This window comes from Coregonus clupeaformis, chromosome 16 (assembly GCF_020615455.1).
Source record: "Coregonus clupeaformis isolate EN_2021a chromosome 16, ASM2061545v1, whole genome shotgun sequence".
NCBI classification, from domain to species: domain Eukaryota; kingdom Metazoa; phylum Chordata; class Actinopteri; order Salmoniformes; family Salmonidae; genus Coregonus; species Coregonus clupeaformis.
In genome coordinates this window covers 38,379,040-38,406,517 of record NC_059207.1, presented here as the reverse complement: position 1 = coordinate 38,406,517, position 27,478 = coordinate 38,379,040, and the positions used below count along the sequence as shown (strand labels likewise).

Genomic DNA, 27,478 nt, shown 5'->3' with positions numbered 1-27,478 from the left:
AGCTTTGTGCTTGCATTTGGTTTTGAAGAGACACACACTGTACATTTGAAAATATTTGACAGTTGGTTGTGTGTAAGTGTTTTATGTGACGAAGGGAGGGTGTGTGCCAGATACAGGACTGTCTTACTTGAGAGTGAGTGGACGTGGTCCTATTCAGTATGTTTCACAGGGAGTTGCAATGACAAAGGGATAGGATGGACACTCTACTGTCAATGTTCCAGCTGCGTAATATTATGAGTCAAAGGAGATCTCATGAGTTCATGGCACCTCACTTGACTCCAAGTTCAAAGTACATAGTTAAAAGCTGTCTAAACCCATCACTGCACTTACCCATTCTTGTAAATCCCCATGTTTATGATGATGATCTAAAGTACTTTCAGTTAAAACAGGCCTAACACTGTCTGTAATGCTTTAAAGATGTTTCACTTTAGAGACTTTGAACAGATTCATCAGATTAGAGGGGATCCTATCCAAGTCCTATTCAAGCCATTATCATGTACATTGAGAGGATCAGGCTATCAGAGAACTTTGCTGCTACAAGCTATCTATCCTATTTAGCCCATGCGTGCATTCTCCTTCAGGCTGACGCCTGCTGTGGCATGTGTGTCTGTTTACAGATAATAGGTTTCAGTGGAGCCGGGAGATTGTCCACCTCATTAATCTGTTGTCTCACAATCAAATCCCTGATGCTCATTTGACATGCTCAGCTCGTCATACCTTACATGTGCACAAACAAAGTGATTACTTTACAGTAACCGGAAATTAATGCGGGAAAGAACATTAAATGACACCCTCTGTGTGGATAGTCTTGTTTTATGGTACTGACGGCGTGAAGATAAAATGTTTTGTTGTTATTTGGATGAAGGACAAAAAAACAATAAATTAAAAACAGAATCATAAATGAGTTGTTTTCTTATTAGGCATATGTAGGAAGTCACTTTGACAATGCTGGTCTGTTTATTATACTAAACATACAGTACATGTAAGACATAAGCTTTTACAATGCAATGAAGTCTATCACAGAGTCAAGGTTAGGGTTAAAAAACTGTATTCCTCCTGTTTTTCGTCCTGGGTTTGAGCAACGCTTCAGATTCAGAATCACCTTTATTTGCCAAGTACATTTGCACATACTCAGAATTGTACTTGATGATATGTTACTGCTAGTGAATGACAACATTTAGAAACAGAATACAGACAGCAGAGTTTAAACAAAGTTTACATATATTACACACAACTAGGTAGAGTGAGCATAGAGCAATAAGAGGATGAGCAGTGTATGGGTACAGTGGGGGAAAAAAGTATTTAGTCAGCCACCAATTGTGCAAGTTCTCCCACTTAAAAAGATGAGAGAGGCCTGTAAGTTTCATCATAGGTACACGTCAACTATGACAGACAAATTGAGATTTTTTTTTCCTGAAAATCACATTGTAGGATTTTTAATGAATTTATTTGCAAATTATGGTGGAAAATAAGTATTTGGTCACCTACAAACAAGCAAGATTTCTGGCTCTCACAGACCTGTAAATTCTTCTTTAAGAGGCTCCTCTGTCCTCCACTCGTTACCTGTATTAATGGCACCTGTTTGAACTTGTTATCAGTATAAAAGACACCTGTCCACAACCTCAAACAGTCACACTCCAAACTCCACTATGGCCAAGACCAAAGAGCTGTCAAAGGACACCAGAAACAAAATTGTAGACCTGCACCAGGCTGGGAAGACTGAATCTGCAATAGGTAAGCAGCTTGGTTTGAAGAAATCAACTGTGGGAGCAATTATTAGGAAATGGAAGACATACAAGACCACTGATAATCTCCCTCGATCTGGGGCTCCACGCAAGATCTCACCCTGTGGGGTCAAAATGATCACAAGAACGGTGAGCAAAAATCCCAGAACCACACGGGGGGACCTAGTGAATGACCTGCAGAGAGCTGGGACCAAAGTAACAAAGCCTACCATCAGTAACACACTACGCCGCCAGGGACTCAAATCCTGCAGTGCCAGATGTGTCCCCCTGCTTAAGCCAGTACATGTCCAGGCCCGTCTGAAGTTTGCTAGAGTGCATTTGGATGATCCAGAAGAGGATTGGGAGAATGTCATATGGTCAGATGAAACCAAAATAGAACTTTTTTGGTAAAAACTCAACTCGTCGTGTTTGGAGGACAAAGAATGCTGAGTTGCATCCAAAGAACACCATACCTACTGTGAAGCATGGGGGTGGAAACATCATGCTTTGGGGCTGTTTTTCTGCAAAGGGACCAGGACGACTGATCCGTGTAAAGGAAAGAATGAATGGGGCCATGTATCGTGAGATTTTGAGTGAAAACCTCCTTCCATCAGCAAGGGCATTGAAGATGAAATGTGGCTGGGTCTTTCAGCATGACAATGATCCCAAACACACCGCCCGGGCAACGAAGGAGTGGCTTCGTAAGAAGCATTTCAAGGTCCTGGAGTGGCCTAGCCAGTCTCCAGATCTCAACCCCATAGAAAATCTTTGGAGGGAGTTGAAAGTCTGTGTTGCCCAGCGACAGCCCCAAAACATCACTGCTCTAGAGGAGATCTGCATGGAGGAATGGGCCAAAATACCAGCAACAGTGTGTGAAAACCTTGTGAAGACTTACAGAAAACGTTTGACCTGTGTCATTGCCAACAAAGGGTATATAACAAAGTATTGAGAAACTTTTGTTATTGACCAAATACTTATTTTCAACCATAATTTGCAAATAAATTCATTAAAAATCCTACAATGTGATTTTCTGGATTTTTTTTCCTCATTTTGTCTGTCATAGTTGACGTGTACCTATGATGAAAATTACAGGCCTCTCTCATCTTTTTAAGTGGGAGAACTTGCACAATTGGTGGCTGACTAAATACTTTTTCCCCCACTGTATATACATACAGTACCAGTCAGAAGTTTGGACACACCTACTCATTCAAGGGTTTTGCTTTATTTTTACTATTTTTCACATTGTAGAATAGTAGTGAAGACATCAAAACTATGAAATAACACATATGGAATCATGTAGTAACCAAATAAGTGTTAAACAAATCAAAATATATTTTATATTCAAATAGCCACCATTTGCCTTGATGACAGCTTTGCACACTCTTTGCATTCTCTCAACCAGCTTCATTAGGTAGTCACCTGGAATGCATTTCAATTAACAGGTGTGCCTTCTTAAAAGTTAATTTGTGGAATTTATTTCCTTCTTAATGTGTTTGAGCCAATCAGTTGTGTTGTGACAAGGTGGGGGGTATACAGAAGATAGCCCTATTTGGTAAAATACCAAGTCCATATTATGGCAAGAACAGCTCAAATAAGCAAAGAGAAATTACAGTCCATCATTACTTCAAGACATGAAGGTCAGTCAATACGGAAAATGTCAAGAACTTTGAAAGTGCAGTCGCAAAAACCATGAAGTGCTATGATGAAACTGGCTCTCATGAGGACCGTCACAGGAATGGAAGACCCAGAGTTACCTCTGCTGCAGAGGATACGTTTATTAGAGTTACCAGCCTTAGAAATTGCAGCCCAAATAAATGCTTCACTGAGTTCAAGTCACAGACACATCTCAACATCAACTGTTCAGTGGGGACTGTGTGAATCAGGCCTTCATTGTCGAATTGCAGCAGAGAAACCACTACTAAAGGACACCAATAATAAGAAGAGACCTGCTTGGGCCAAGAAACATGAGCAATGTACATTAGACCGGTGGAAATTTGTCCTTTGGTCTGGAGTCCAAATTGGAGATTTTTGGTTCCAACCTCCGTGTCTTTGTGAGACGCGGTGTGGGTGAACGGATGATCTCCGCATGTGTAGTTCCCACCGTAAAGCATGGAGGAGGAGGTTTTATGGTGTGGGGGTGCTTTGCTGGTGACATTGTGTCTGTGATTTATTTAGAATTCAAGGCACACTTAACCAGCATGGTTACCACAGCATTCTGCAGCGATATGCCATCCCATCTGATTTGGGCTTAGAGGGACTATCATTTGTTTTTCAACAGGACAATGATCCAACACACCTCCAGGCTGTGTAAGGGCTATTTTACCAAGAAGGAGACTGGTACTGTACATTACACACAACTAGGTAGAGTGAGCATAGAGCTATAAGAGGATGAGCAGTGGATATACAAATATACAGTGGATATACAAATACTCAGTGGATTTACAGTGGATATACAAATAGTATCAAAGATAATAGCTTGAGCTGAATGTGTTCCTCTGGCAGTGAGATTCTGATTCTGACTCTTCTATCTTCTCTCAGGCTGGACAGCAGTCTACTGGAGGTCCTACAGATGGACTTTGAGGTGGAGGAGCTGAGCAGCCAATCAGACAGCCAGGTGATCACATGGCGCCTAGAGTTGCCACCAGACACTAGGGATGGGGGACAGAAAGAAGGTTCCATGAGGATCTACACCACCCAGAGAGACTTTGTGGGCCTAGCCCCACTCGTTATGGTGAGCACCGACTAACAATTAATCTCTAGCACCATATGCATATAGTACTTTCACCTGTGACATTTGCTATTGCAAATGTTGTGTTTGGCCTTGGATGTGGGCTCCAGCATTACACCCTTTTTGAGTTACAACAACAATCTTTGTGATCATTGCTTGTTTGTATATGAGGTCTAGTGTAGGTACTGTGACCTAATGCACTGTGTATTCATGACATTGATGCCTGTCCTGATGTACCAGGAGGTTGTCAGTCTCTGACAGCTACTTCTCTATTGTTTCTTTTTCTATTTTTGTGTTTTGTATCTTTTAATATAGGACCCCTGCAATTAATCCATCATATAATCTCTGTCACTAAATAGTGGATGTTATAAATGCCTTGGGAGGAATTTGCATTACAATATCCAATCTGCCCTTAGCCCTTTGTGCTACTACAATCAAGGGGCCCAGCTGAACTTTAAAGCCATTATTGTTTGTTTTCATGGGAGATTTAGAATCTCTGCCTAGTAATATTTTCAACATCATATCTTTCAAAATGTTCCATCTTTTATGATACAGTTTTTGTCAATTTATTACAAAAAATGATGTAATAGTGTGTTAGTGTGTTTGAAAACAGTAAAAACCTTGATTGTCTTTCAATCACTCTGTCTATATCATACAATAGACAGTATTTTGAAAATGATACAGTTGAAAGGCACTGAAATATGAAGGCATTGGAAACTTGATTTTGGTTTGAAATTTGACACTCATAGACTATATGTAACATAGTAAATTCAATGTATTATTCAAATTAGTATGATATGTATGATTTGGTATGGTTACATAAGACTGATGTTAGGGCTACTTAAGGCAAAAATGAAAGAAGGGTGGTTGGTCGCGGTGGATTGGTGGACCTGTAACGCGGACGTCTAAGAACCCAAAGATTGCGCGTTCGAATCTCATCACGGACAACTTTAGAATTTTAGCTAATTAGCAACTTTTCAACTACTTTTTAGCTACTTTGCAACTACTTAGCATGTTATCTAACCCTTTCCCTAACCTTAACCCTTTTAGCTAACCCTTCCCTAACCCTAACCTTAACCCTTTAACCTAACTCCTAACCTTAATCCTAACTCCTATCCCTAACCCCTAGCCTAGCTAATGTTAGCCAGCTAGCTAATGTTAGCGTTAGCCACCTAGCCACCTAGCTAACATTAGCCAAAACAAATTAGAATTCGTAACATATCATACGTTTTGCAAATTCTTAACATATTGTACATTTATCAAATTCATAACAAATTGTACTTTTGGCAAAATCATAACATATCATACGAATTGTCAAAAAACATATCATACGAAATGGATGATGGACATCCACAAATTAATACATACCGTACGCAACGTAACATATCATACTAAATGGAGTGTCTTGGATTTATGTACAGAAGCATACAAAATGCTCTGAGACTAGGTTGTTTGATATGGTCCATCTCAATCATGGATTAGATGTTGACCTCAGGCTTCTAGCCAAACATGAGGAGATTTGATGTTTGGCCAGAGGGGCAATACTGGTTGGAGCTACAGTTATATTAACAATAAAATAAGGATTTATACTGATTGCTTGTATTTCCTGGCAGAGATGTGGTTTCTGGAATTTTGGTATCACAGTTTAATTCCAATATATATATTTCTACCAGCGATGGGAACTCACAACTTCGGGTCATGTTTCCACACGCAATTCCTCCCCTGCTCCCGCTTCCTACATACAACAAGCCTACAGTGCCTTCAGAAAGTATTCACACCCCTTGTCTTTTTCCACATTTTGTTGTGTTACAGCCTGTATTTAAAATTGATTCAATTGAGATGTTGTGTCACTGGCTTACACAAAATACCCCATAATATCAAAGTGGAGTTATGTTTTTAGAAATGTTTAGACATTTTAAAACAAATGAAAAGCTGAAATGTCTTGAGTCAATAAGTACTCAACCCCTTTGTTATGGCAAACCTAAATACGTTCAGGAGTAAAAATGTGCGAAAACATGTTTTCTCATGTTTTCAATTGAATCCATTTTGAATTCAGGCTGTAACACAACAAAATGTGGAATACGTCAAGGGGTATGATTACTTTCTGAAGGCACTGTATATCTTAACCATGAGTAGTTAGGAGGTTACAGTAGGCCAATATCTCATTAAACCTACACTGAGTGTACAAAACATGCTCTTTCCATGACAAAGACTGACCAGGTAAATCCAGGTGAATCTACGTGGTCCTCTGTAGCTCAGCTGGTAGAGCACGGCGCTTGTAACGCCAAGGTAGTGGGTTCGATCCCCGGGACCACCCATACACAAAAAAAATGTATGCACGCATGACTGTAAGTCGCTTTGGATAAAAGCGTCTGCTAAATGGCATATTATTATTTATTGATGTCACCTGTTAAATCCACTTCAATCAGTGTAGAGTTTTAAGGCTTGCGACAATTGAGACATGGATTGTATATGTGTGCCAATGAGAGAGTGAATGGGCAAGACAAAATATTTAAGTGCCTTTGAACGGGGTATGCTAGTAGGTGCCAGGCGCACCAGTTTGAGTGTGTCAAGAACTGCAATGCTGCTGGGTTTTTCACACTCAACAGTTTCCGGTGTGCATCAAGAATGGTCCAACACCCAAAGGACATCCAGCCAATTTGACACAACTGTGGGAAGCACTTGAGTCAACATGGGCCAGCATCCCTGTGGAACGCATGTGATGCCTTGTAGAATCCATGCCCCAATGAATTGAGGCTGTTCTGAGGGCAAAAAGGGGTGCAACTCAATATTAGGAAGGTGTTCCTAATATTTTGTACACTTAGTGTATAGCCAGACTGATGATGTGTTCCCTTTAGGACTCAGAGATCCTGAACACAGCTGTGCTAACTGGGAAGAAGGTGGTGATGCCTGTCAGGACCGTGGCTGTGGAGGAGGACGGGTCAGTCACTGATGTCTCAGACTTCACCGACTGTAGCTCCACTGATGAGGACATCCTGAAGGTACAGCAGGCTGCCTGCCACTTGATGCCACAGTGGCATCTAGCATTTACAGTTGTGTAGAGGGTGTATGTGTTTTAAAACCCCATCTTAGTGGTGGAGGTACTTGGAGGTGTAGACATGAAGATGTCAGACAGAGTTGCTAAACACAGAGCATTGCAACACAGACGTTTTGGGGCTACTCTAACATTCACCTTCATTTCTTTCACTGAAAGCAACTTTACTGTACATACACTCTTAGAAAAAAGGGTTCCAAAAGGGTTCTTCGGCTGTTCCCATAGAACCTTTTTGGTTCCAGGAAGAACACTTTTGGGTTCCATGTAGAACCCTCTTTGGAAAGGGTTCTACATGGAACCCAAAAGGGTTCTTCAAAGGGTTCTCCTATGGGGACCTGTTTTGTGTGCATGTGTCATTGCCAGCATGCCATGGTACCTTGCAGATCTGTGGTGTGAACAAACGTCCAATAACCATGGAGGTGATTTGAGGTCATGTGAAGACCAGACTGTTTTGACTGTGGTTAGGAGGGAGTAGAGTGCTGGATGTGTGTTTGTCCTGTCTGGCTGCTATGAGACAGGAGGGGCATTTAGTGTGGGTGTAAGAGGGGAGGAGAGACTGCTAAAGGCAAAGAAGTTGTATCAAAGTCACCTCTCCACATTCTCTCTTCCACATAACAAAACAAAAAGTGAGTGACACTCCAGTGACGTCCTCCATCAAGCCAATCAGCTGCTGAAATGGACAAATAACAGGAAATGACAGGGAAACAAAGGAAAAACTAAACTCATAGTTATTTTTTTTTGTTGTTGCACAAGGTCTCTTTGTTATTACAGCCATTCGGCTAATCTAAGTATAATTATACATTAAAACAAAGGCTTATCCAAGACACATTTGTTTGTTGTTATTCTGTATTTTAGGAGATCCATTAGTACATGATCACAGGAAATAAGTGGTGTCTGTTGTGTAAAGTAATGGAGTGTTTTAGATATGAGATCAGTGGGATTATGATAATAGCAACAGAGTGTAAATCACTGCATTTTAAAACATGACCATGATAAAATATGACCCTTTATAGTTGCCCCTAGCTGTGTGTGTGTGTTTTCTGATCAGATATCAGTAAGCTTGAGTCACAAAATTCCCCTTAAGCTTCTTAGTTTAGCGGCTCTACTCAGATATCTTTTCTCTTATGATGCATGTGAAAAAAATTATGAAATCCGCAGATGATAAATGGCAAGGCTTTATTCCATTAAAACATTTTCTGGTCTGAAATGCCAAAACAAAGTCAAATCTGTGATGATAAAGAGGCTTTTAAGAAGTATGGAAACATTTGCTTTGTCAGTTATGTGTGAAGAGAGTAATGGGTACTTTGTGAAAAACCATGAGATTAAGATTAATCTGGCACGTCAAATATCAAAATCAAGCACAATGACAAATGGTTATCTTTAAAATTGATATGAATAAAAGTATATTCTCTGTAAATTTGTAGCATTTTGTGTCATGAATACAGTATACTCACTGCAACCTTTGTGTCACAAGCCGGGTTAGAACTCCGGTCTCAGATGTGTAGAGCTGGGGGTACTACCCCTTAGCCACAGAGGAAATGTTGTAGGACCCAAATGAAACACCCAAGGCAATACTCCAGGCAAGTAGATTTAATATTCCAAAACAGGAGGCAAAACAAAACAACTCCACGAGGGGAGAAAAACAAACTAAAGATAACTTCAACAACTTACTAGGACAGACACGGTGAGACAAAGCAGGAGACACACAGTCAGGACGCAATAACCAAGTGAGAAACAAGGGGAAAACACACAGCTAAAATACTCAAGGGGAAACAAGGCACAGGTGACATAGATAAGCTAATTAGGACACATGAGGAAAAACTAAGGCAAAAGGGGGAACACAGCTGACCTCTAGAGGCCAGGAGACAAACAGGGGAAGCAGGAAGCTGACAGGACCCCTCCTCTAGGAACGACTCCTGACGTTCCTTCCAGAACACCCTGGCCCCAGGGTGCGAAAATCTCGGATCAACCCTGGGTCCAGGATGTCCCTGGCTGGAACCCAGGAGCGCTCCTCTGGCCCGTAGCCCTCCCAGTCCACCAGATACTGCAGAGAGTTCTGGACCCTCCGGGAGTCCAGTATCCGGCGGACTGTGTAGGCTGGCTGGCCGTCTATGATCCTGGGAGGTGGCGGGGGTCTGTGTGGGGGGCAAAAGGAGAAGACAAGACAGGTTTAAGGAGTGAAACATGGAAAGTGGGGTTAACTCTAAGGGAGCGAGGCAGAACTAAACGATACGACACAGGGTTAACCTTTCTAGAAATGCGGAAAGGGCCGATGTATCTCTGGGAAAGCTTCTTGGATTCGACCCGAGGGGGCAAGTTCTTAGTGGCCAACCAAACTCTCTGACCAGCTCGGAAACTAGGGGCCGTCCGGCGGTGGCGATTAGCCTGACTTTGGTATCTCTGGGAGGTCCGAAGGAGGGTACACCTGGCCTTCTTCCAGGTCCGCCTACAGCGTTGGACAAAGCGCTGGGCCGAGGGAACACCAACTTGCGCCTCTTCCTCTGGAAACAAAGGAGGGTTGTAACCGAACTGGCATTCGAAGGGGGACAATCCGGTGGCTGAGGACTGGAGGGTGTTGTGGGCATATTCAGCCCAAATGATATAGGTGGCCCAAGACGTGGGGATTACTGGCCGCCATACACCGCAGGGTGGTCTCCAGATCCTGATTAATCCGTTCCGTTTGGCCATTAGACTCTGGATGGAATCCTGACGATAGGCTGGCTGTGGCCCCAATAAGCCTGCAGAAGGCCCCCCAAAACCGGGACGAGAATTGGGGACCTCGGTCAGAGACCACGTCCAGGGGAATGCCAAATATCCGGAAGACATGGTTCATGAGGAGCTCAGCAGTCTCCTTAGCCGAGGGCAGCTTGGGCAGGGGAATAAACCGGGCAGCCTTAGAGAAACGGTCTACCACCACAAGGATGACGGTGTTGCCCTGGGATAGAGGAAGTCCCGTAACAAAGTCCAGCGAAAGGTGTGACCATGGCCTTCGAGGAACAGGTAAGGGATGGAGCAGTCCCTGGGGTCGCTGGCGTGTCGACTTTCCCTGGTTGCACACAGGGCAGGCCTCAACGTAGACCTGCACGTCCTTCTTGATGGACGGCCACCAAAACCGCCGTCGGAGGAACTCCAGTGTGCGAGCACTGCCAGGATGGCATGTCAAGGGCGACTCATGACCCCACTGCAAGACGCGGGCCCGAACCGAGAGAGGAACGTACAGGCGACCGGCAGGACCACCGCCTGGATCGGGCTCATGGGCAAGAGCTTCTCGTACCCCTCTTTCTAGTTCCCACTGAAGAGGTGCGACGATCCTAGACCTCGGAATAATCGATGCCAAGGGCTTCTCTTGTACCTCGGGAGAATAGACTCGAGACAGAGCATCCGGCTTGACGTTCTTGGTGCCAGGTCGGTAAGTCAGGATGAACTGGAATCGATTAAAGAAAAGGGACCATCGTGCTTGCCGAGGGTTCATCCGCTTAGCCTGTTGGAGATATTCCAGGTTCTTGTGGTCTGTGAGAACCTGGAAAGGGTGCTGAGCCCCCTCAAGCCAATGGCGCCACTCTTCCAAGGCCAGTTTAACCGCAAGCAACTCTAGATCCCCCACGTGGTAGTTGCGCTCGGCCTCAGACAGGCGGCGAGACATGAAGGCACAAGGGTGTAATCTCCCATCCGCACCCCTCTGTGACAGGACGGCTCCCACCCCCCACCTCTGAGGCGTCCACCTCCACCACGAAAGGTCTCTCTGGGTCAGGGGTCACCAGAATCGGAGCAGAAGTGAAGCGGCGCTTGAGATCCTCGAAGGCCCCTGCTGCTTCCGGACCCCAGTGAATCTTGGTCCCTCCTCCCTTGGTAAGCGTCGTCAAGGGGGCTACCACCGAGCTGAAATTCTTGATGAACTTCCGATAGAAGTTAGAAAAGCCAATGAACCGTTGAACCTCCTTGACCGTGGCAGGTGTGGGCCAATCGTGGACCGCCTTGACCTTCTTGGGATCCATCTCTAGGTGCCCGGGAGTGACAATAAACCCGAGAAACTGAGTCTGAGAAACATGAAATTCACACTTCTCAGGCTTAACGTAGAGGTGATTGTCAAGGAGCCTCTGGAGAACCCGGCTAACATGCCCCTCATGCTCCTTCAGTGACCTCGAGAAGATGAGGATATCGTCCAGGTACACGAAGACGAACAGATTAAGCATATCCCGGAGAACATCATTAATCAGGGCTTGGAATACTGCGGGGGCATTGGTGAGCCCGAACGGCATCACCCGATATTCATAGTGTCCCGTGGGCGTGTTGAACGCCGTCTTCCATTCGTCTCCTGGCCGGATCCGCACGAGATGGTAAGCATTGCGGAGATCCAGCTTAGTAAAAATGGAAGCCCCTTGAAGCAGCTCAAAAGCAGTGGCCATGAGAGGAAGAGGGTATCGATTCCGAACCGTGATCTTGTTGTGTCCCCGGTAATCAATACAAGGCCTCAGACCCCGTCTTTCTTTTCAACAAAAAAGAAGCCCGCCCCAGCCGGGAAGTAGAGGCATAGATGAGGCCGGCTGCCAAGGACTCCTTAATGTAAGTGTCCATAGCTGCGTGCTCGGGGAGGACAAGGAAAAGATCCGACCTCTAGGAGGGCAGCACCCAGGGAGTAGATCAATGGCACAGTCATAAGTGCGATGAGGCGGTAAGGCAGTAGCCCGGGCCTTGCTGAACACTGTTTTGAACCGATGGTAAACACTGGGGACTCGGGAGACGTCAACAGACTCTTGAAACTGGGTACTAGGGGCTGAGGAACTCTGAAGCATGCAGGTGAGTTGGCAAGTGGGACCCCAGCTAAGAATGGTGCCAGTAGGCCAGTCGATCTGGGGATTATGTCTGCATAGCCAAGGGTGACCCAGGATAATAGGATACTCGGGAGAGTCAATGAGATAGAAGGTCTCCTCCTGCTGGTGTTGAGAGATGGTAAGTCGCAGGGACTGAGTCGCCTCAGTAACTTTTCCTGGTTCCAGAGGTCGGCCATCTAAGGCTGTAACTGCCTGGGGTTGAGGAAGTAGTTGGGTAGGGATCTTAAGTTCCTTAGCCAAGGTTACATCCATAAAATCACCTGCGGCACCGGAATCGATCATAGCCTGGACCCGATGCTGGTGGCCCTCCCAGGACAGAGTGGCTGGAATAGCTAGGACCGCGTTAGTAGGAGGAGCTCTAATTTTCCCCATCACAACCCTCCTGTAGCTGGGCGGGGACAGGCGTTTCCCGAAAGCTCGGGGCAAGTGGAGCGGAAGTGGCCGGCAACCCCGCAGTAGAGGCACCGACGCTCCCTCATGCGACGTTCCCTTTCGTTGGAAGAAAGCCTGGAACGGCCTAACTGCATGCTCTCCGGGGAATCTTGGGGCAGTTCAGGAGCCGGGGCAGCTCTGAATGACGGAGTCCAAACAGGAGAAACAGAGCTGCTCAGAGGAACTTGGGACTGAGACACCTGACGGCGAGCCGTTCTCCGCTCTCTTAGACGATTGTCCAGGCGGATGGCCAAGGCTATGAGGGACTCGAGATCTTCAGCTGGTTCACGGGTGGCTAACTCATCTTGAAGGGGCTCAGATAACCCTCCCTGAAAGCAGACCCTCAGCGCTTCATCATTCCATCCGCTCCTTGCTGCTATGGTTCGGAACTCAATGGCAAAATCTGCCGTGCTTCGGGGGCCCTGACGGAGAGACAGTAGGCGCTTGGAAGCCTCCCGCCCACTGACAGGATGATCGAACACCCGCTTGAATTCTTCTACAAATGCAGCGTGGGAGTCACAACAGGCCTCCTGGGACTGCCACACCGCAGAGGCCCAGGCGAGCGCCTTGTCTGAAAGAAGGGTAATGAGGTAGGCAATCTTGGAACGGTCTGTGGGAAAACTTGAGGGTTGGAGCTCGAAGGTGAGGGAGCATTGGGTGAGGAAACCCTGACAAGAGCTTGGATCCCCAGAAAAGGGCTTGGGAGGTGGTAGTCGGGGCTCCGCCAACCGAGAAGGCCTGTCGTCACTGGGAGGTGACCGGGGGAAGGGGGAGAACCAAGGAGGCGTTCAAAGAGCTGGTGAAGGGAACTCATCATTTCGGCCAGGAGTTGAGAATGTCTAGCCATCAGCTCCTCTTGTCGGCTGAGAACGGCTTCATGGCGCTGGAAAGAAGCCTCATGTCGAATGATCACCGCCAACAGGTCCTGGGAACTGAGTGTTTCTGGGTCCATGATTGGCTTGGTTATTCTGTCACAAGCCGGGTTAGAACTCCGGTCTCAGATGTGTAGAGCTGGGGGTACTACCCCTTAGCCACAGAGGAAATGTTGTAGGACCCAAATGAAACACCCAAGGCAATACTCCAGGCAAGTAGATTTAATATTCCAAAACAGGAGGCAAAACAAAACAACTCCACGAGGGAGAAAAACAAACTAAAGATAACTTCAACAACTTACTAGGACAGACACGGTGAGACAAAGCAGGAGACACACAGTCAGGACGCAATAACCAAGTGAGAAACAAGGGGAAAACACACAGCTAAAATACTCAAGGGGAAACAAGGCACAGGTGACATAGATAAGCTAATTAGGACACATGAGGAAAAACTAAGGCAAAAGGGGAACACAGCTGACCTCTAGAGGCCAGGAGACAAACAGGGGAAGCAGGAAGCTGACACTTTGATATTTATACCATGCAGTTGGTATCCACCCTGTCAGCACAGTTACTGATAAATGTTTGTGAGTTGAGAGAAAGATGAAATACATCTTGTTGACCTGAAAGAGAAATGTTTTCACTGCTATGCCACTTGTCTTTCTTCACTTCACTCAGTATCAAGGCAGAGTGAGAACGTCTCTCTTTCAGGTCAACAAGATGAATTTCATTTGCATCTTTCCCTCGACTCACAAACATTTATCAGTAACATCAAATGAAACGTTATATTCTGTGCTCCATGTTGAGATTGTGTCTTTGGAGCCTTGCAGGAGACTTGACTCTGCACTGCAAAACTCAACACCTTTGAAATAAAATGATCCTCTGTAGCTCAGTTGGTAGAGCATGGCACTTGCAACGTCAGGATAGTGGGTTTGATTCCCGGGACCACCGTACTTAAAATGTATGTAAGCATGACTGTGGATAAAAGCAGATACAAGTGTCTGCTAAATGGCATATGTTATTATATACACTATACATACAAAAGTATGTGGACACCTCTTCAAATTAGTGTATTTGGCTATTTCAGCAACACCCGTTGTATAAAATCTAGCACACAGCCATGTAATCTCCATAGACAAACATTGGCAGTAGAATGACCCGTACTGAAGAGCTCAGTGACTTTCAACATGGCACTGCCATAGGATGCCACCTTTCCAACAAGTCAGTTCGTAAAATGTCTGCCCTGCTAGTGCTGTCCCGGTCAATTGTAAGTGCTGTTATTGTGAAGTGGAAACGTCAAGGAGTAACAATGGCTCAGCTGCGAAGTGGTAGGCCACACAAGACCACAGAACAGGACCACCGAGTGCTGAAGCGCGTAGCGCGTAAAAACCGCCTGTCCTCAGTTGCAACACTCACTACCGAGTTTCAAACTGCCTCTGGAAGCAACGTCAGCACAATAACTGTTCGTCGGGAGTTTCATGAAATGGGTTTCCATGGCCGAGCAACCGCACACAAGCCTAAGATCACCATGCGCAATGCCAAGCGTCAGCTGGAGTGGTGTGTGGCAACTGACTTTGTGGCAACAGTTTGGGGAAGGCCCTTTCTGTTTCAGCATGACAATGCCCCTATGCACAAAGCGAGGCCCATACAGAAATGGTTTGTCGAGATCGGTGTGGAAGAACTGGACTGGCCTGCACAGAGTCCTGACCTCAACCCTATCGAAAACCTTTGGGGTGTTTTGGAATGCCGACTGCGAGCCAGGCCTAATCGCCCAACATCAGTGCCCAACCTCACTAATGCTCTTGTGGCTGAATGAAAGCAAGTCCCCGCAGCAATGTTCCAACATCTAGTGGAAAGCCTTCCTAGAAGAGTGGAGGCTGTTATAGCAGCAAAGGTGGGATCAACTCCATATTAATGCCCATGATTTTGGAATGAGATGTTCGATGAGCAGCTGTCCACATACTTCTGGTAATGTAGTGTATATTAAATATTTTGGGGATTGTTTTTTATTATGTTGCCATGTTAACATGGAAGGGTTTGTGACTCAACGAGCGTTAACTAATATGGAGTATCTTGGAGATGAGAGGATGAGGACTCTTACCTGGGAGCCTCATGCTGAACAGACACAGGATGATTGTCTGACCTTATCTACCGTCTCTGGATTAAAATGATTCATGAAAACTCTTCATGACCTCATTGAAAAAAGATCAGTACATAATAGCACAGACAGTTGTTCATAAGTTTGCATAACTGCATTGTGGGCCCTAATGTTACATAAGTCTGCTTTGATTGGATGAGAAGCTGCAGCACCTTTCCAACTAAATCCTCCATGTTGATCCTGGATAGAGTCTTTTAACCAGAACAGCATTGTAGTTAATGAGTGCAAGGTAATTATTGTCACAGGATGTCACAGGACCCCCCACAACCAACAGGAAATTACTCAGACAGTGCATCTTCTAATTGCTAAATTCATGAATAGGTAGATTAGCAATCTCTGCCATTTGCATTCCTCCTTGAGCCGTCTGTCAAAGTCAGTGCCATTATTTTCTGCTCCCCTGAGCACTTACGGGAGCCAATGACAACTGTATTTCAATGCTCCGTAAATTATCCAATTGATTAAAGCAAGGGATGTTGATAGAACCAGGCCGAATCTGCACTATGTCTTCCAGGGTTTCAAAAAGCGCATGAGATTTCTCAATGGGCTGACAGAAACTACTGGCCAAGGTTACATTAAATTAAAATGTAATGAATGTGTTCTTGGGTAGGGTTGTGAAGGATTGATGTCCAATATAGCACAGTGTGTTATTGGATTAACATACATTTGCAATGTTATATCTTATTATGGCCTGTGCCTTGTGTTCAGTGTGACAGTTTATTACAGCTGTTTGACTATTATTTGACTATATTATTACCATAGTGGAGCAAGTTACAGCAGAACGATTTGTTGAGTTCATTAAAGCTTGGGCAACTATTTGTCTAGGTTAAGGATAACTTAGAGCCTGGTTTCATTATCTCTCCTTTTCATTAGTGTAGCTAAGCATCTCATATAAAATCTCTGTATCATTTAATGACCAGGATAAATGCTATATTATTTCAAAACTGTACATACAGTAGTTTAATTTAGAAGACTGGTCATATGCTTATACAGTATAGCATATTTACCCATGAATAGCATATATGACAAGAAATGTATGTTTTTGGTTAGACCTGTTCTGATGATTTAACCATTGTTATTTTTTCTGCCCCCCCTGTCCAGGTGTCAGACAGGTGTGACTATGTGTTTGTGAATGGGAAGGAGATGAAGGGCAAGGTGAGGATGATGGTGAACTTCACCTACAGCTACCTGAGTGCTCAGCTGGAGATGAACGTGTGGATCCCACGGCTGCCCCTCCAGATCGAGGTGTCTGACACAGAGCTCAGCCAGATCAAGGGGTGGAGGGTGCCCATTATCACCACCAAGAGGTACAGTAGGACCCACAAAACAGCCACCCCCATTCCTGTCACACAGTAAAACCTCCACCCACTGTACATACTAGTGTACATACATACTGTAGGTACAGTGGGTAAAGGGACCAGTATAGAGGTCTAGTGGCCTAAAAGGCAGCCCGTAGCTCTAAAATGAGTGTACATTTTTAGCACAAATAATACTTCGCAAAGAGCTCAGGCTTGTGTTATAATACTATTACGTAATGTGATCCAATTTGATTTGAATTTTGTAATTTTTAAGTGTGCCCTGTGCTGTAGCGTAATACAGTGTTTCTCTTCATTCCCTAGGCTCAGCTGGAACAGCGAGGAGAAGGAGGAGGAGAAGAAGGGTAAAGGCTGCATGTTGCAGTTCCAGCATGCCCTGGTGCGTGTGATCACACACTTCATAGCCAAGCAGTCGGACCCCCGGGAACCCCAGGCCTACTTCCTGGGCTCAGACTGGCAGGTGGACGTCACCAGGCTGGTCCGCTACTTCCTCAAGGTGGAGGACCCTCGCATCGCCAGACTGCAGGCAGGCAGGGTGCTGTTAGGACAAGACGTGGGGACCACCTCCATCCAGGTATGGTAACCATCAGGCCTGATTGGAAGCATGACTGATTGCATGTTTAACTGGGCCTTCATCCAGAGATATTGACATGATGTGATATCTAATGCTCTCTGTGTTTTGTGCCTGAGCAGGTGTTCTCCCCCCTGTCTGACTCCATCCTGGCAGAGAAGACTGTGACGGTGGTGGATGACAAAGTGACCATCACAGAGCTGGGGGTGCAGCTGGTCACTGGCCTGGCTCTGTCCCTGCAGCTCAGCCCAGGAAGCAACAGGGCTATCCTCGCCACGGCAACCACACAGGAAGTGCTGCAGAGCCCCAAACAGGTGCCGTTTACGATCTTCTTGAATGTCAATCAGATCAGACATAGGTGTACTGTAGATTATTGAGTTTAATAATATTCAATTAAAGTAAAACAAAAATCTGGCTATTTGTTCTCGTCAGGAGGCTGTGGTTAGTTCCTGGGTCCAGTTCAGCGATGACTCCATGACCCCTCTGGACATCTATGACCCTGCCTACTACCGTGTGACGGTGACCTCTCTGGATGAGGGCGTGGTGTCGGTGCAGGGCTCCCCGCCTGCAGTGGTGGCAGAGGGTGAGGGACAGGGAGTGCTGGTCAGGGTGGAGATGGCCATCTGTGAGGCCTGCCAGAAGTCCAAACGAAAGAGCACCCTGGCCGTGGGCAGTGGCAGCCTCAAGGTCAAGTTCCAGGTCAACAGCCGGCGCTTTGACAGCAGCAACAGCAGCAGCAGTAGTGGAGGTGGAGGTGGAGGTGGTGGGGTTGGCAGTGGCAGAAGTAAGGACAGCAGCAGTGACTATGGGAACGATGGGGAGGAGGTGGACAGTGAGAGGAAGCAGCCCCAGCAGACCCTGCCCAGCAGCTCCGCCTCTGAGCGGGAGGAGAGCGCCATGCGCAAGGTCACCACCACCGCCAAATCCACCGAGCATGACTCCGCTCCGGGCGTGTCGAGTGATGGCAGCAGCCAGGGCGGTGTAGGCGGAGTCATTGAAACAGGAAGTTTCTTAAATGCTGGAACCCTCAACAGCCCTGCCAGCCCTATCAATGACAGTGATTATAGCAGCCCTAATGACTATAGGACAGCTGAAGGGACAGACAATGGGCTAGTTGAAGATATAGGTAGTGTTGCAGTCAGTAGCACTGTGAAGGCACCTGGTAACCTGGTCAACTACAATAACTTCCCCTCTCAGGAGGAGGTGCCTGACCAGGAGCCAGTGGGGGTGGACATGGGCAGCGAGGACATGTTGTCCAACCGGCCACTCTCAGACCTGGAGATTGGCATGTACGCCCTGCTGGGGGTCTTTTGTCTGGCCATCCTGGTCTTCCTGGTGAACTGCATCTCCTACGTGGTAAAGTTCAGGCACAAACAGCCCCCCTCTCACGGCCAGGAGCCCACGGGGCACAGGCATGACTGGGTGTGGCTGGGCACAGACGCTGAGCTTGTGATGAACGTGCCTGGCAGTCCTCCCCAGCAAGACAACCACAGCGCCACCACAGTCATAGACATTGGGTCTGATAAGACTGCATCTCTGCCCAGGCGACCCAGCTGCCTAGTCTCCTCTAGCCCCTCCTCTCCTCTGGGCTGTGGGGGCTCCCATAGGGCCAAGTCCATGAACCGCACCGAGTCCATCCACTCCCCCACCAGTAAGAGGAAGAGGGTCCAGTTCACCACCTTTGCCTCTCTGGACCGTCAGCACTCCCCACACCTCCCCAGAGAGAACGGCCATGGCATCCACTGGGTGGGGAAGGAGGAGAACTGTGTTGAACCCCAAGTGCCCATCACAGAGCCCGTGGACCATTTATAATACGTATCGGGACCGTTTCACTCCAACTGTGGGTGTGTATGTGGCTTCGATCACCTCAATGCCTTTATTCATGGATAAAAGCAGACACAACATAAGGTGCATCAGTACTACTGGTTATACTTATTCATTATATGTGATTACACAAAGATCCTTCTTCGTTTCAATATGTGTAAAGGTGTCTTACATGTAAATATCTCAAATGTTTTGCGAGATACATTTTTTATATTAGATATTGGAGAAAATGCTGTGAATAAGTGTGAGGATGCTTGTCATAAACCGACTGATGGCACTTTGTGTGGTGGAGAGAGGATTAAACGTTTGACTAGTTGAAAGATTTCTTTTTACAAAGCTTATAGACACAAAAGCCTCCTTTATACCTGGCGCTAACATGTGTCCTTTGTCCTGATCTGTCCACACTCTGATTGTGCCCACATTTTCAGAAATATGTCTACACATGGTGTAAAAATTTGTGTTATATCTGTCCACCGTGTCCACATTGTGACAAGATTTCCTGATCCCTCCCTGTATGCAAATTGTTTGACAGCTGTTCTTTCAAAATTATATATATTTATTTTAAGACACATATTGATGCCATAAGTCAATAGTGCCACCTATCAATAATTTTTAGAAAGCAGGATCATTATGATTTAAATAGTTTCACTGTCCAGATCCGTCTATACTTGTAAGATATCTAGACACAATGGGTGACTGACTACTTCCGGAGGTGGTCAGGAAGATCTGATCACAATCAGATCACAATGCATATTTTAATCGTCTACACCTGGCTGAAAATGTGGGCACAATCATAATGTGGACAAGATCAGGACAAAGGATGCATGTTAGAACCAGGTATAAACTGGGCTAAAGAGAGTCTTTGTTGCATGTGAACATTTTTATTCGCTTACCTTTTACACTCACATGTTGGGAACCCCACACACATAAACAGACATGGTTTACAAGCAACTTATCCAGAGTGATTATGTGAGCCACTCCTAAAGGTACCAAACATAAGCAAGTGGGATTTTTCTATGTGCACTGTTTATGTCTTCATATTGTGTACATTTCTGTTTTATTCGTTTTTTGATTGTGTCTGATATGATTTTTCATTAAAGATATATCTCAATGATGTTTGTATTCCATAGAGTTCCACTATTATATATTTAGTTCAATGGTATTGATCATGTGATCTATCCGATGATTGTAGACTAGACACTGCATTTGACTAATCTGTTAGTCCTAGAACTCTTGATTTATTGTGCTGTCTTGGGCCGATTCCGACTTAGGAATTTATGCCTTTCCTACGCACTTCTCAGTATTTGGTATTCAGACTTACCTTATTCAGTCGAGTAATGCACTCTGCAGGTGTGGCTACCTTTCGCTCTCTGAATATATTTAAGCCAACTGCTGAAAACCCTCCCACTTGCTGGCCAACAGATTTTCTGGCTGAGTTGTCATTTAATAGGGTTTTCAGTACATTTATCTTAAGCCATCCCTTTAAATACGGTGTACCTTTAATTCGGATTTTCTCGACAGACTCAATAGAATACATAGAGAGAATGTGTTCAGAATATATGGATCAATGAAAAAATGCCATCTATGCATCTTCATCTCCGTTTTAGCACCAACTGGTAGATTTTTAAATACTCTGATCTTAGTAAAAAACTGGTTTGGAGAGACTTTACACTAAATATATTGCTGAATCAAAAATACAGTGGTTTGATTCATCCTGAAAGTTGTCAATTTCAAGTTCAATTCATGAAATATTGGAAGGTGGATAGAAGGGTTGAATAGTCCTATAAATCTACCCTAATTCTCATTAATCATGGAACTGTAAACCTGAAGCTTCAGGTTTAACCTGCTACGTGTGGTCGGAGTTCCATAATGATTCAAATAGGCTACATGTCCCAAATTATTGCACAACGTTAGCCTAATAAGATCCACTAATGCTAGCACGGATGTGACAGAAGAAAGAAAGGTAAACGGAATGGGATGATGCTAAATGTAAGCTACAAATGGAAGAAAACTAAAGTTACAGTTATAAATGTATGTGTATTACTGATGGTGGCTCCCGATAGTGGCTAATATTTAACATTATTCAAATTGTAAAATAAAACGGAGAAAGGCCGTGGCATAGGCCATAATTAAAACATTCTGAAGTGCATACATCAACTCTGCAGGTTTAGTGCTATAGAAGTCTATAGCTTGGGTGTCCAAATTTCATCCATGCAAATTATGAGGGCACACAATAAAAATTCTGAATAAAGGCACAGCTATTTATAGCCTATTTCACTGTGGAAAAGGGGCTGCAATAAATGTCATGTTGATATGATTTTCACTTTGCTTCCATATGGCTGGTTTCACATTAGTCTCCAGGGATCGTAAGGAAAAATCATCTAAAACAATTGCTATTTGTATTTACAATCCCCTTCTCCAAATGGATTACTCATTTACCTAGCTCTTATCAATAGCCCTTATCCATTTATAAATTACAGTGCATGGAGAATCGTGTTATTTCTATCTGAAAAAATAAAGTAGATGCTTTTTCCACTTTGAACCGGTAGGTTCGCTAGACCTTATTCATGGTTTCCTTGCGCATTATTAGGGAATTTAGTCAAAGTCAGAATATGGTGTCTCTGTAGACACCTCCGCCTAACCTTCATTTATTCGATTTCCACCTCAAACGAATACTGGGTGAATAGCATGCTATTCTCATGCTTAAGATCAAGGTCAGAATACACATAGAGAGAAAAGTGCATAAAAAGGGAATTACGTTCCATTTATGTGCACTTAAATCTGGTCGGGATCGGGCCTCTGTGAATGACCATTTCCAGACAGGATTTATTTCTTACTAATTCTATTATTTTTAAGCTTCACATTTTAGAGACAGTTTTACCCTATGCACCATGTCACAGTATGAATTAGGCTCTCTGAAATAGGCTACTGTAAAATTTGATGCATTTAAAAAAAAAACAAATCTAGGGAGTTTATTAACACTGAACGAAACTATAAGTGCAACATGTAAAGTGTTGGTCCCATGTTTCATGAGCTGAAATAAAAGATCTCATACATTTTCCATACGCACCAAAAGCTTATTTCTCTTAATAATAATATGCCATTTAGCAGACGCTTTTATCCAAAGCGACTTACAGTCATGTGTGCAAACATTTTTACGTATGGGTGGTCCCGGGGATTGAACCCACTACCCTGGCATTACAAGCGCCATGCTCTACCAATTGAGCTACAGAGGACCACCACCTTAAATGTTGTGCACCAATTTGTTTACATCCCTGTTAGTAAACATTTATTCTTTGCCAAGATAATCCATCCCATGATAGGTGTGGCACATCGAGAAGCTGATCAAACAGCATAATCATTACACAGGTGCACCTTGTGCTCATTGGGGATACAAGCTTTTGAGTCCAGTAGAATGAATGTTGCCACCTCTGTGTTGTCCTCTCATGTGAATGTATACATTTTGCAAACATAAGAATGAGAACTTTCCTTTCTCTGACTTGCAGCAAAGATAATACTTTCAGACAACAAATTAGACTGAGCTTTAGTGCCCTGTTAGCCTTTGGAACCAGATTGAAATTTCCATAGTAGGGACTTTGAATGTGAGTAATCTGGCACGACACAAACAACCTCTGCACTTTATGAAAAATGTATGTTACTGTAGGTGGACATTGAGGTAGTGTCGTAGTTATAAATTGTAGGACCATTGGCAACCTAAATCTGGAGGACTTTCATAGAGATGTTGACTGATTAGGATCTCAATTCGTTTGATGATTCATTTTTAAGGATAAACACCTAAACAAAAGCAACACATAATTTAACCATATTTTATTGAACATGATACATCAATAAGAAACAGAATATACATATTTTTCGTAGATTAACTTTCATTACAAAATGTCAATAAATAAGTTCAAAATGTTTTTCTGTAGGCTACTTGGAATATATCAAGCAAAGTAAACATAACAGAGTAGCAGCACAGCACCTATTTCTTTAATTGGACACCAATTCACCAATAAATTCAATAAGACTACTGTTGTGCTTTGAATAAAAGTTAACATCCACCTCCAGTACTTAAAGTACATTTGGCTAATCAAGTTTGATTGTGCTGTGTAGATTGGTCCACATACAATTAAAGCTTGAGGGCTAGAAAATACTTGTAAAAAAGACAAGTGATGTGGACACTTGCTCGTCGAACATCTCATTCCAAAATCATGGGCATTAATATGGAGTTGGTCCCCCCTTTGCTGCTATAACAGCCTCCACTCTTCTGGGAAGGCTTTTCACAAGATGTTGGAACATAGCTGCAGGGATTCAGCCGCAAGAGCATTAGTGAGGTCGGGCACTGATGTTGGGCGATTAGGCCTGGCTCGCATTAGGCGTTCCAATTCATCCCAAAGGTGTTCGATGGGTTTGAGGTCAGGGCTCTGTGCAGGCCAGTCTTTCACACCGATCTCAACAAACCATTTCTGTATGGACCTCGCTTTGTGCACGGGGGCATTGTCATGCTGAAACAGGAAAGGGCCTTCCCCAAACTGTTGCCACAAAGTTGGAAGCACAGAATCGTCTAGAATGTCATTGTATGCTGTAGCGTTAAGATTTCCCTTCACTGGAACTAAGGGGCCTAGCCCGAACCATGAAAAACAGCCAATTGTTGTGGAAATTCTACACCAGGGACAAGAAGTCAATCTTAAATGGATCATTCTTTATTGTAAACTAGCGGGAGAGGTCACAGTCAAACTTAGATGCATAAAGTACCGGACTGAAATGAGCTCTAACAGGGCAGTCCCGTTAGTTCCCTTATATACTGACAAGTTATATTTGCATGATTTAGCTTATTCATCATTCATAATTAACGTTTGCTTAATTCATGTTTCGACCAATACTGGGTCATGCATGTGAAAGACCAATACCTCACGAGGCTTCTTCTCTCTAAGCTGAGACCTTGAAACTGAGATATCCCTTTGTCTAAACAAGGTTCTGGGCGTACTTGTCACGCTCGTTCATGGAAGTGACGGACCAAGGCGCAGCGTGGTAAGCGTACATTTTATTTAATTAACGTACTTAACACACACGAACAAAAACAACAAACCAAACGATACGTGAAGTCCTAGGTTAACACCAAACAAACCATACGGAACAAGATCCCACAATGAATAGTGCCAAACATGCTGCCTAAGTATGGTCCCCAATCAGAGACAACGAGCTACAGCTGTCTCTGATTGGGAACCACCCTGGCCAACATAGAAACTAAACGATCTACAACACAACATAGAAAACTATAACATTGAAAAATCCACACCCTGGCTCAACATATAAGAGTCCCCAGAGCCAGGGCGTGACAGTACCCCCCCCCAAAGGCGCGGACTGCGACCGCGCCAACCAAACACAAGAGGGTAGGGGCCGGGTGGGCATTCCGGCACCACACCGGTGGAGCGGATTGCTCTGGCTCCGGCGTGGAGCAGCTGACCGGTGCCGGAACAGGCACCGGTGGAACAGGCACGGACCATGCCAGACTGACGACGCGCACCACTAGCTTGGTGCGGGGAGCAGGAACGGGCCGGACCGGGCTGACGACGCGCACCACTAGCTTGGTGCGGGGAGCAGGAACGGGCCGGACCGGGCTGACGACGCGCACCATTGGCTTGGTGCGGGGAGCAGGAACAGGCCGGACCGGGCTGGCGACGCGCACCACTGGCTTGGTGCGGGGAGCAGGAACGGGCCGGACCGGGCTGGACGACGCGCACCACTAACCTGGTGCGGGGAGCAGGAACGGGCCGGACCGGGCTGACGACGCGCACCATTGGCTTGGTGCGGGAGCAGGAACAGGCCGGACCGGCTGGCGACGCCGCACCACTGGCTTGGTGCGGGGAGCAGGAACGGGCCGGACCGGGCTGACGACGCCGCACCATTGGCTTGGTGCGGGAGCAGGAACAGGCCGGACCGGGCTGGCGACGCGCACCATTGGCTTGGTGCGGGGAGCAGGAACAGGCCGGACCGGGCTGACGACGCGCACCATTGGCTTGGTGCGGGAGCAGGAACAGGCCGGACCGGGCTGGCGACGCGCACCACTAGCTTGCGCGGGGAGCAGGAACGGGCCGGACCGGTCTGACGACGCCGCACCACTAACTTGGTGCGGGGAGCAGGAACGGGCCGGACCGGCTGACGACGCCGCACCATTGGCTTGGTGCGGGGAGCAGGAACAGGCCGGACCGGGCTGGCGACGCGCACCACTGGCTTGGTGCGGGGAGCAGGAACGGGCCGGACCGGGCTGGCGACGCGCACCATTGGCTTGGTGCGGGGAGCAGGAACAGGCCGGACCGGGCTGGCGACGCGCACCATTGGCTTGGTGCGGGGAGCAGGAACAGGCCGGACCGGGCTGACGACGTGCACCATTGGCTTGGTGCGGGGAGCAGGAACAGACCGGACCGGGCTGGCGACGCGCACCACTGGCTTGGTGCGGGGAGCAGGAACGGGCCGGACTGGGCTGGCGACGCGCACCACAGGCTTAGTGCGGGGAGCAGGAACGGGCCTGACCGTACTGGGAACACACACCACTGGCCTTGTGCGGGAATCAGGAACGGGCCGGACCGGACTGGTGACACACACCACTTGCTTGGTGCGAGGAGCAGGACTGGGTTTCCTCATAAACCTCCGCTCCCTCTGCTGCCTACTCAGTTCCTCTCGCCGTGCCTCTACACTCTCCTTCTCCCTCGTGACCAATGACCCCCTTCATCTGGCGGCCTCCTCTGCTAACCGGCTGAACCGCTCTATCGCGGCCTCCTGCTGCCTCGTCGTCCACGGCGTGAGCCCCCCCCCTAAACATTTTTTGGGCTTGTCTCTCCCCTGTGCTCATGGCCTCCATCCCTCTTGCCAGACTCTCACTCATCTCCTCCCTCTCTCCTCGTCACGCTGCTTGATCCAGTCGAGGTGGGATCTTCTGTCACGCTCGTTCATGGAAGTGACGGACCAAGGCACAGCGTGGTAAGCATACATTTTATTTAATTCACGTACTTAACACACACGAACAAAAACAACAAACCAAACGATACGTGAAGTCCTAGGTTAACACCAAAACAAACCATACGGAACAAGATCCCACAATGACTAGTGCCAAACATGCTGCCTAAGTATGGTCCCCAATCAGAGACAACAAGAAACAGCTGCCTCTAATTGGGAACCACCCTGGCCAACATAGATCTACACGATCTAGATCAACAACATAGAAAATACAACATAGACACTACACACCCTGGCTCAACATTTAAGAGTCCCTAGAGCCAGGGCGTGACAGTACTGCCAAATTGCAGATACTGATAGTGAGGATTGAATGATATTGGTTTATAGAAAAGCTCAAACAGAACACAGACATTGGTTATTAGAAAAGCACAAACATAAAAATGTCCATCACAAGCCCTAGACCATTATTCCTCCTCAACCAAACTTTACAGTTGGCACTATGCATTCGGGCAGGTAGCTTTCTCCTGGCATCCGCCAAACCCAGATTTATCCGTCAGACTGTCAGATGGTGAAGCATGATTCAACACTCCAGAGAACGCATTTCCACTGCTCCAGAGTCCAATGACGGCAAGCTTTACACCGCTCTAGCCGATGCTTGGCATTGCGCATGGTGATCTTAGGTTTGTGTGCGGCTGCTCGGCCTAAGAAACCCACTTCATGTAGCTCCTGACGTTGCTTCCAGAGACAGTTTGGAACTAGGTAGTAAGTGTTGCAACCGACGACAGACGATTTTTACGTGCTTCAGCACTTGGCGGTCCCGTTCTGTGAGCTTGTGTGGCCTACCACTTTGCGGCTGAGCTGTTGTTGCTCCTAGACCTTTCCACTTCACAATAAGAGCACTTACAGTTGACCGGGGAAGCTCTATCAGGGCAGAAATTTGACAAACTGACTTGTTGGAAAGGTGGCATCCTATGAAAGTGCCACATTGAAAGTCACTGAGCTCTTCAGTATG

The 27,478-nt window shown here is 46.0% G+C and overlaps 1 protein-coding gene across 2 annotated transcripts in view; it reads left to right on the top strand.

Annotated features, from left to right (window-relative positions):
• LOC121584781 (transmembrane protein 132D-like) overlaps nucleotides 1-20,581 on the top strand; it is a 47,258-nt gene extending 26,677 nt beyond the window's left edge. Inside the window, exons 4-9 of one of the 2 annotated variants that reach the window (XM_041900891.2) lie at nucleotides 4,263-4,455; nucleotides 7,311-7,454; nucleotides 16,897-17,102; nucleotides 17,415-17,685; nucleotides 17,805-17,996; nucleotides 18,115-20,581. In XM_041900891.2, the coding sequence (XP_041756825.2) occupies nucleotides 4,263-4,455; nucleotides 7,311-7,454; nucleotides 16,897-17,102; nucleotides 17,415-17,685; nucleotides 17,805-17,996; nucleotides 18,115-19,494 (2,386 nt within the window). In that variant the 3' untranslated portion in view covers nucleotides 19,495-20,581. The remainder of the gene's footprint in view (nucleotides 1-4,262; nucleotides 4,456-7,310; nucleotides 7,455-16,896; nucleotides 17,103-17,414; nucleotides 17,686-17,804; nucleotides 17,997-18,114) is intronic. The other variant, XM_041900892.2, reaches the window with a different exon arrangement.
• Nucleotides 20,582-27,478: the final 6,897 nt, after the last annotated feature.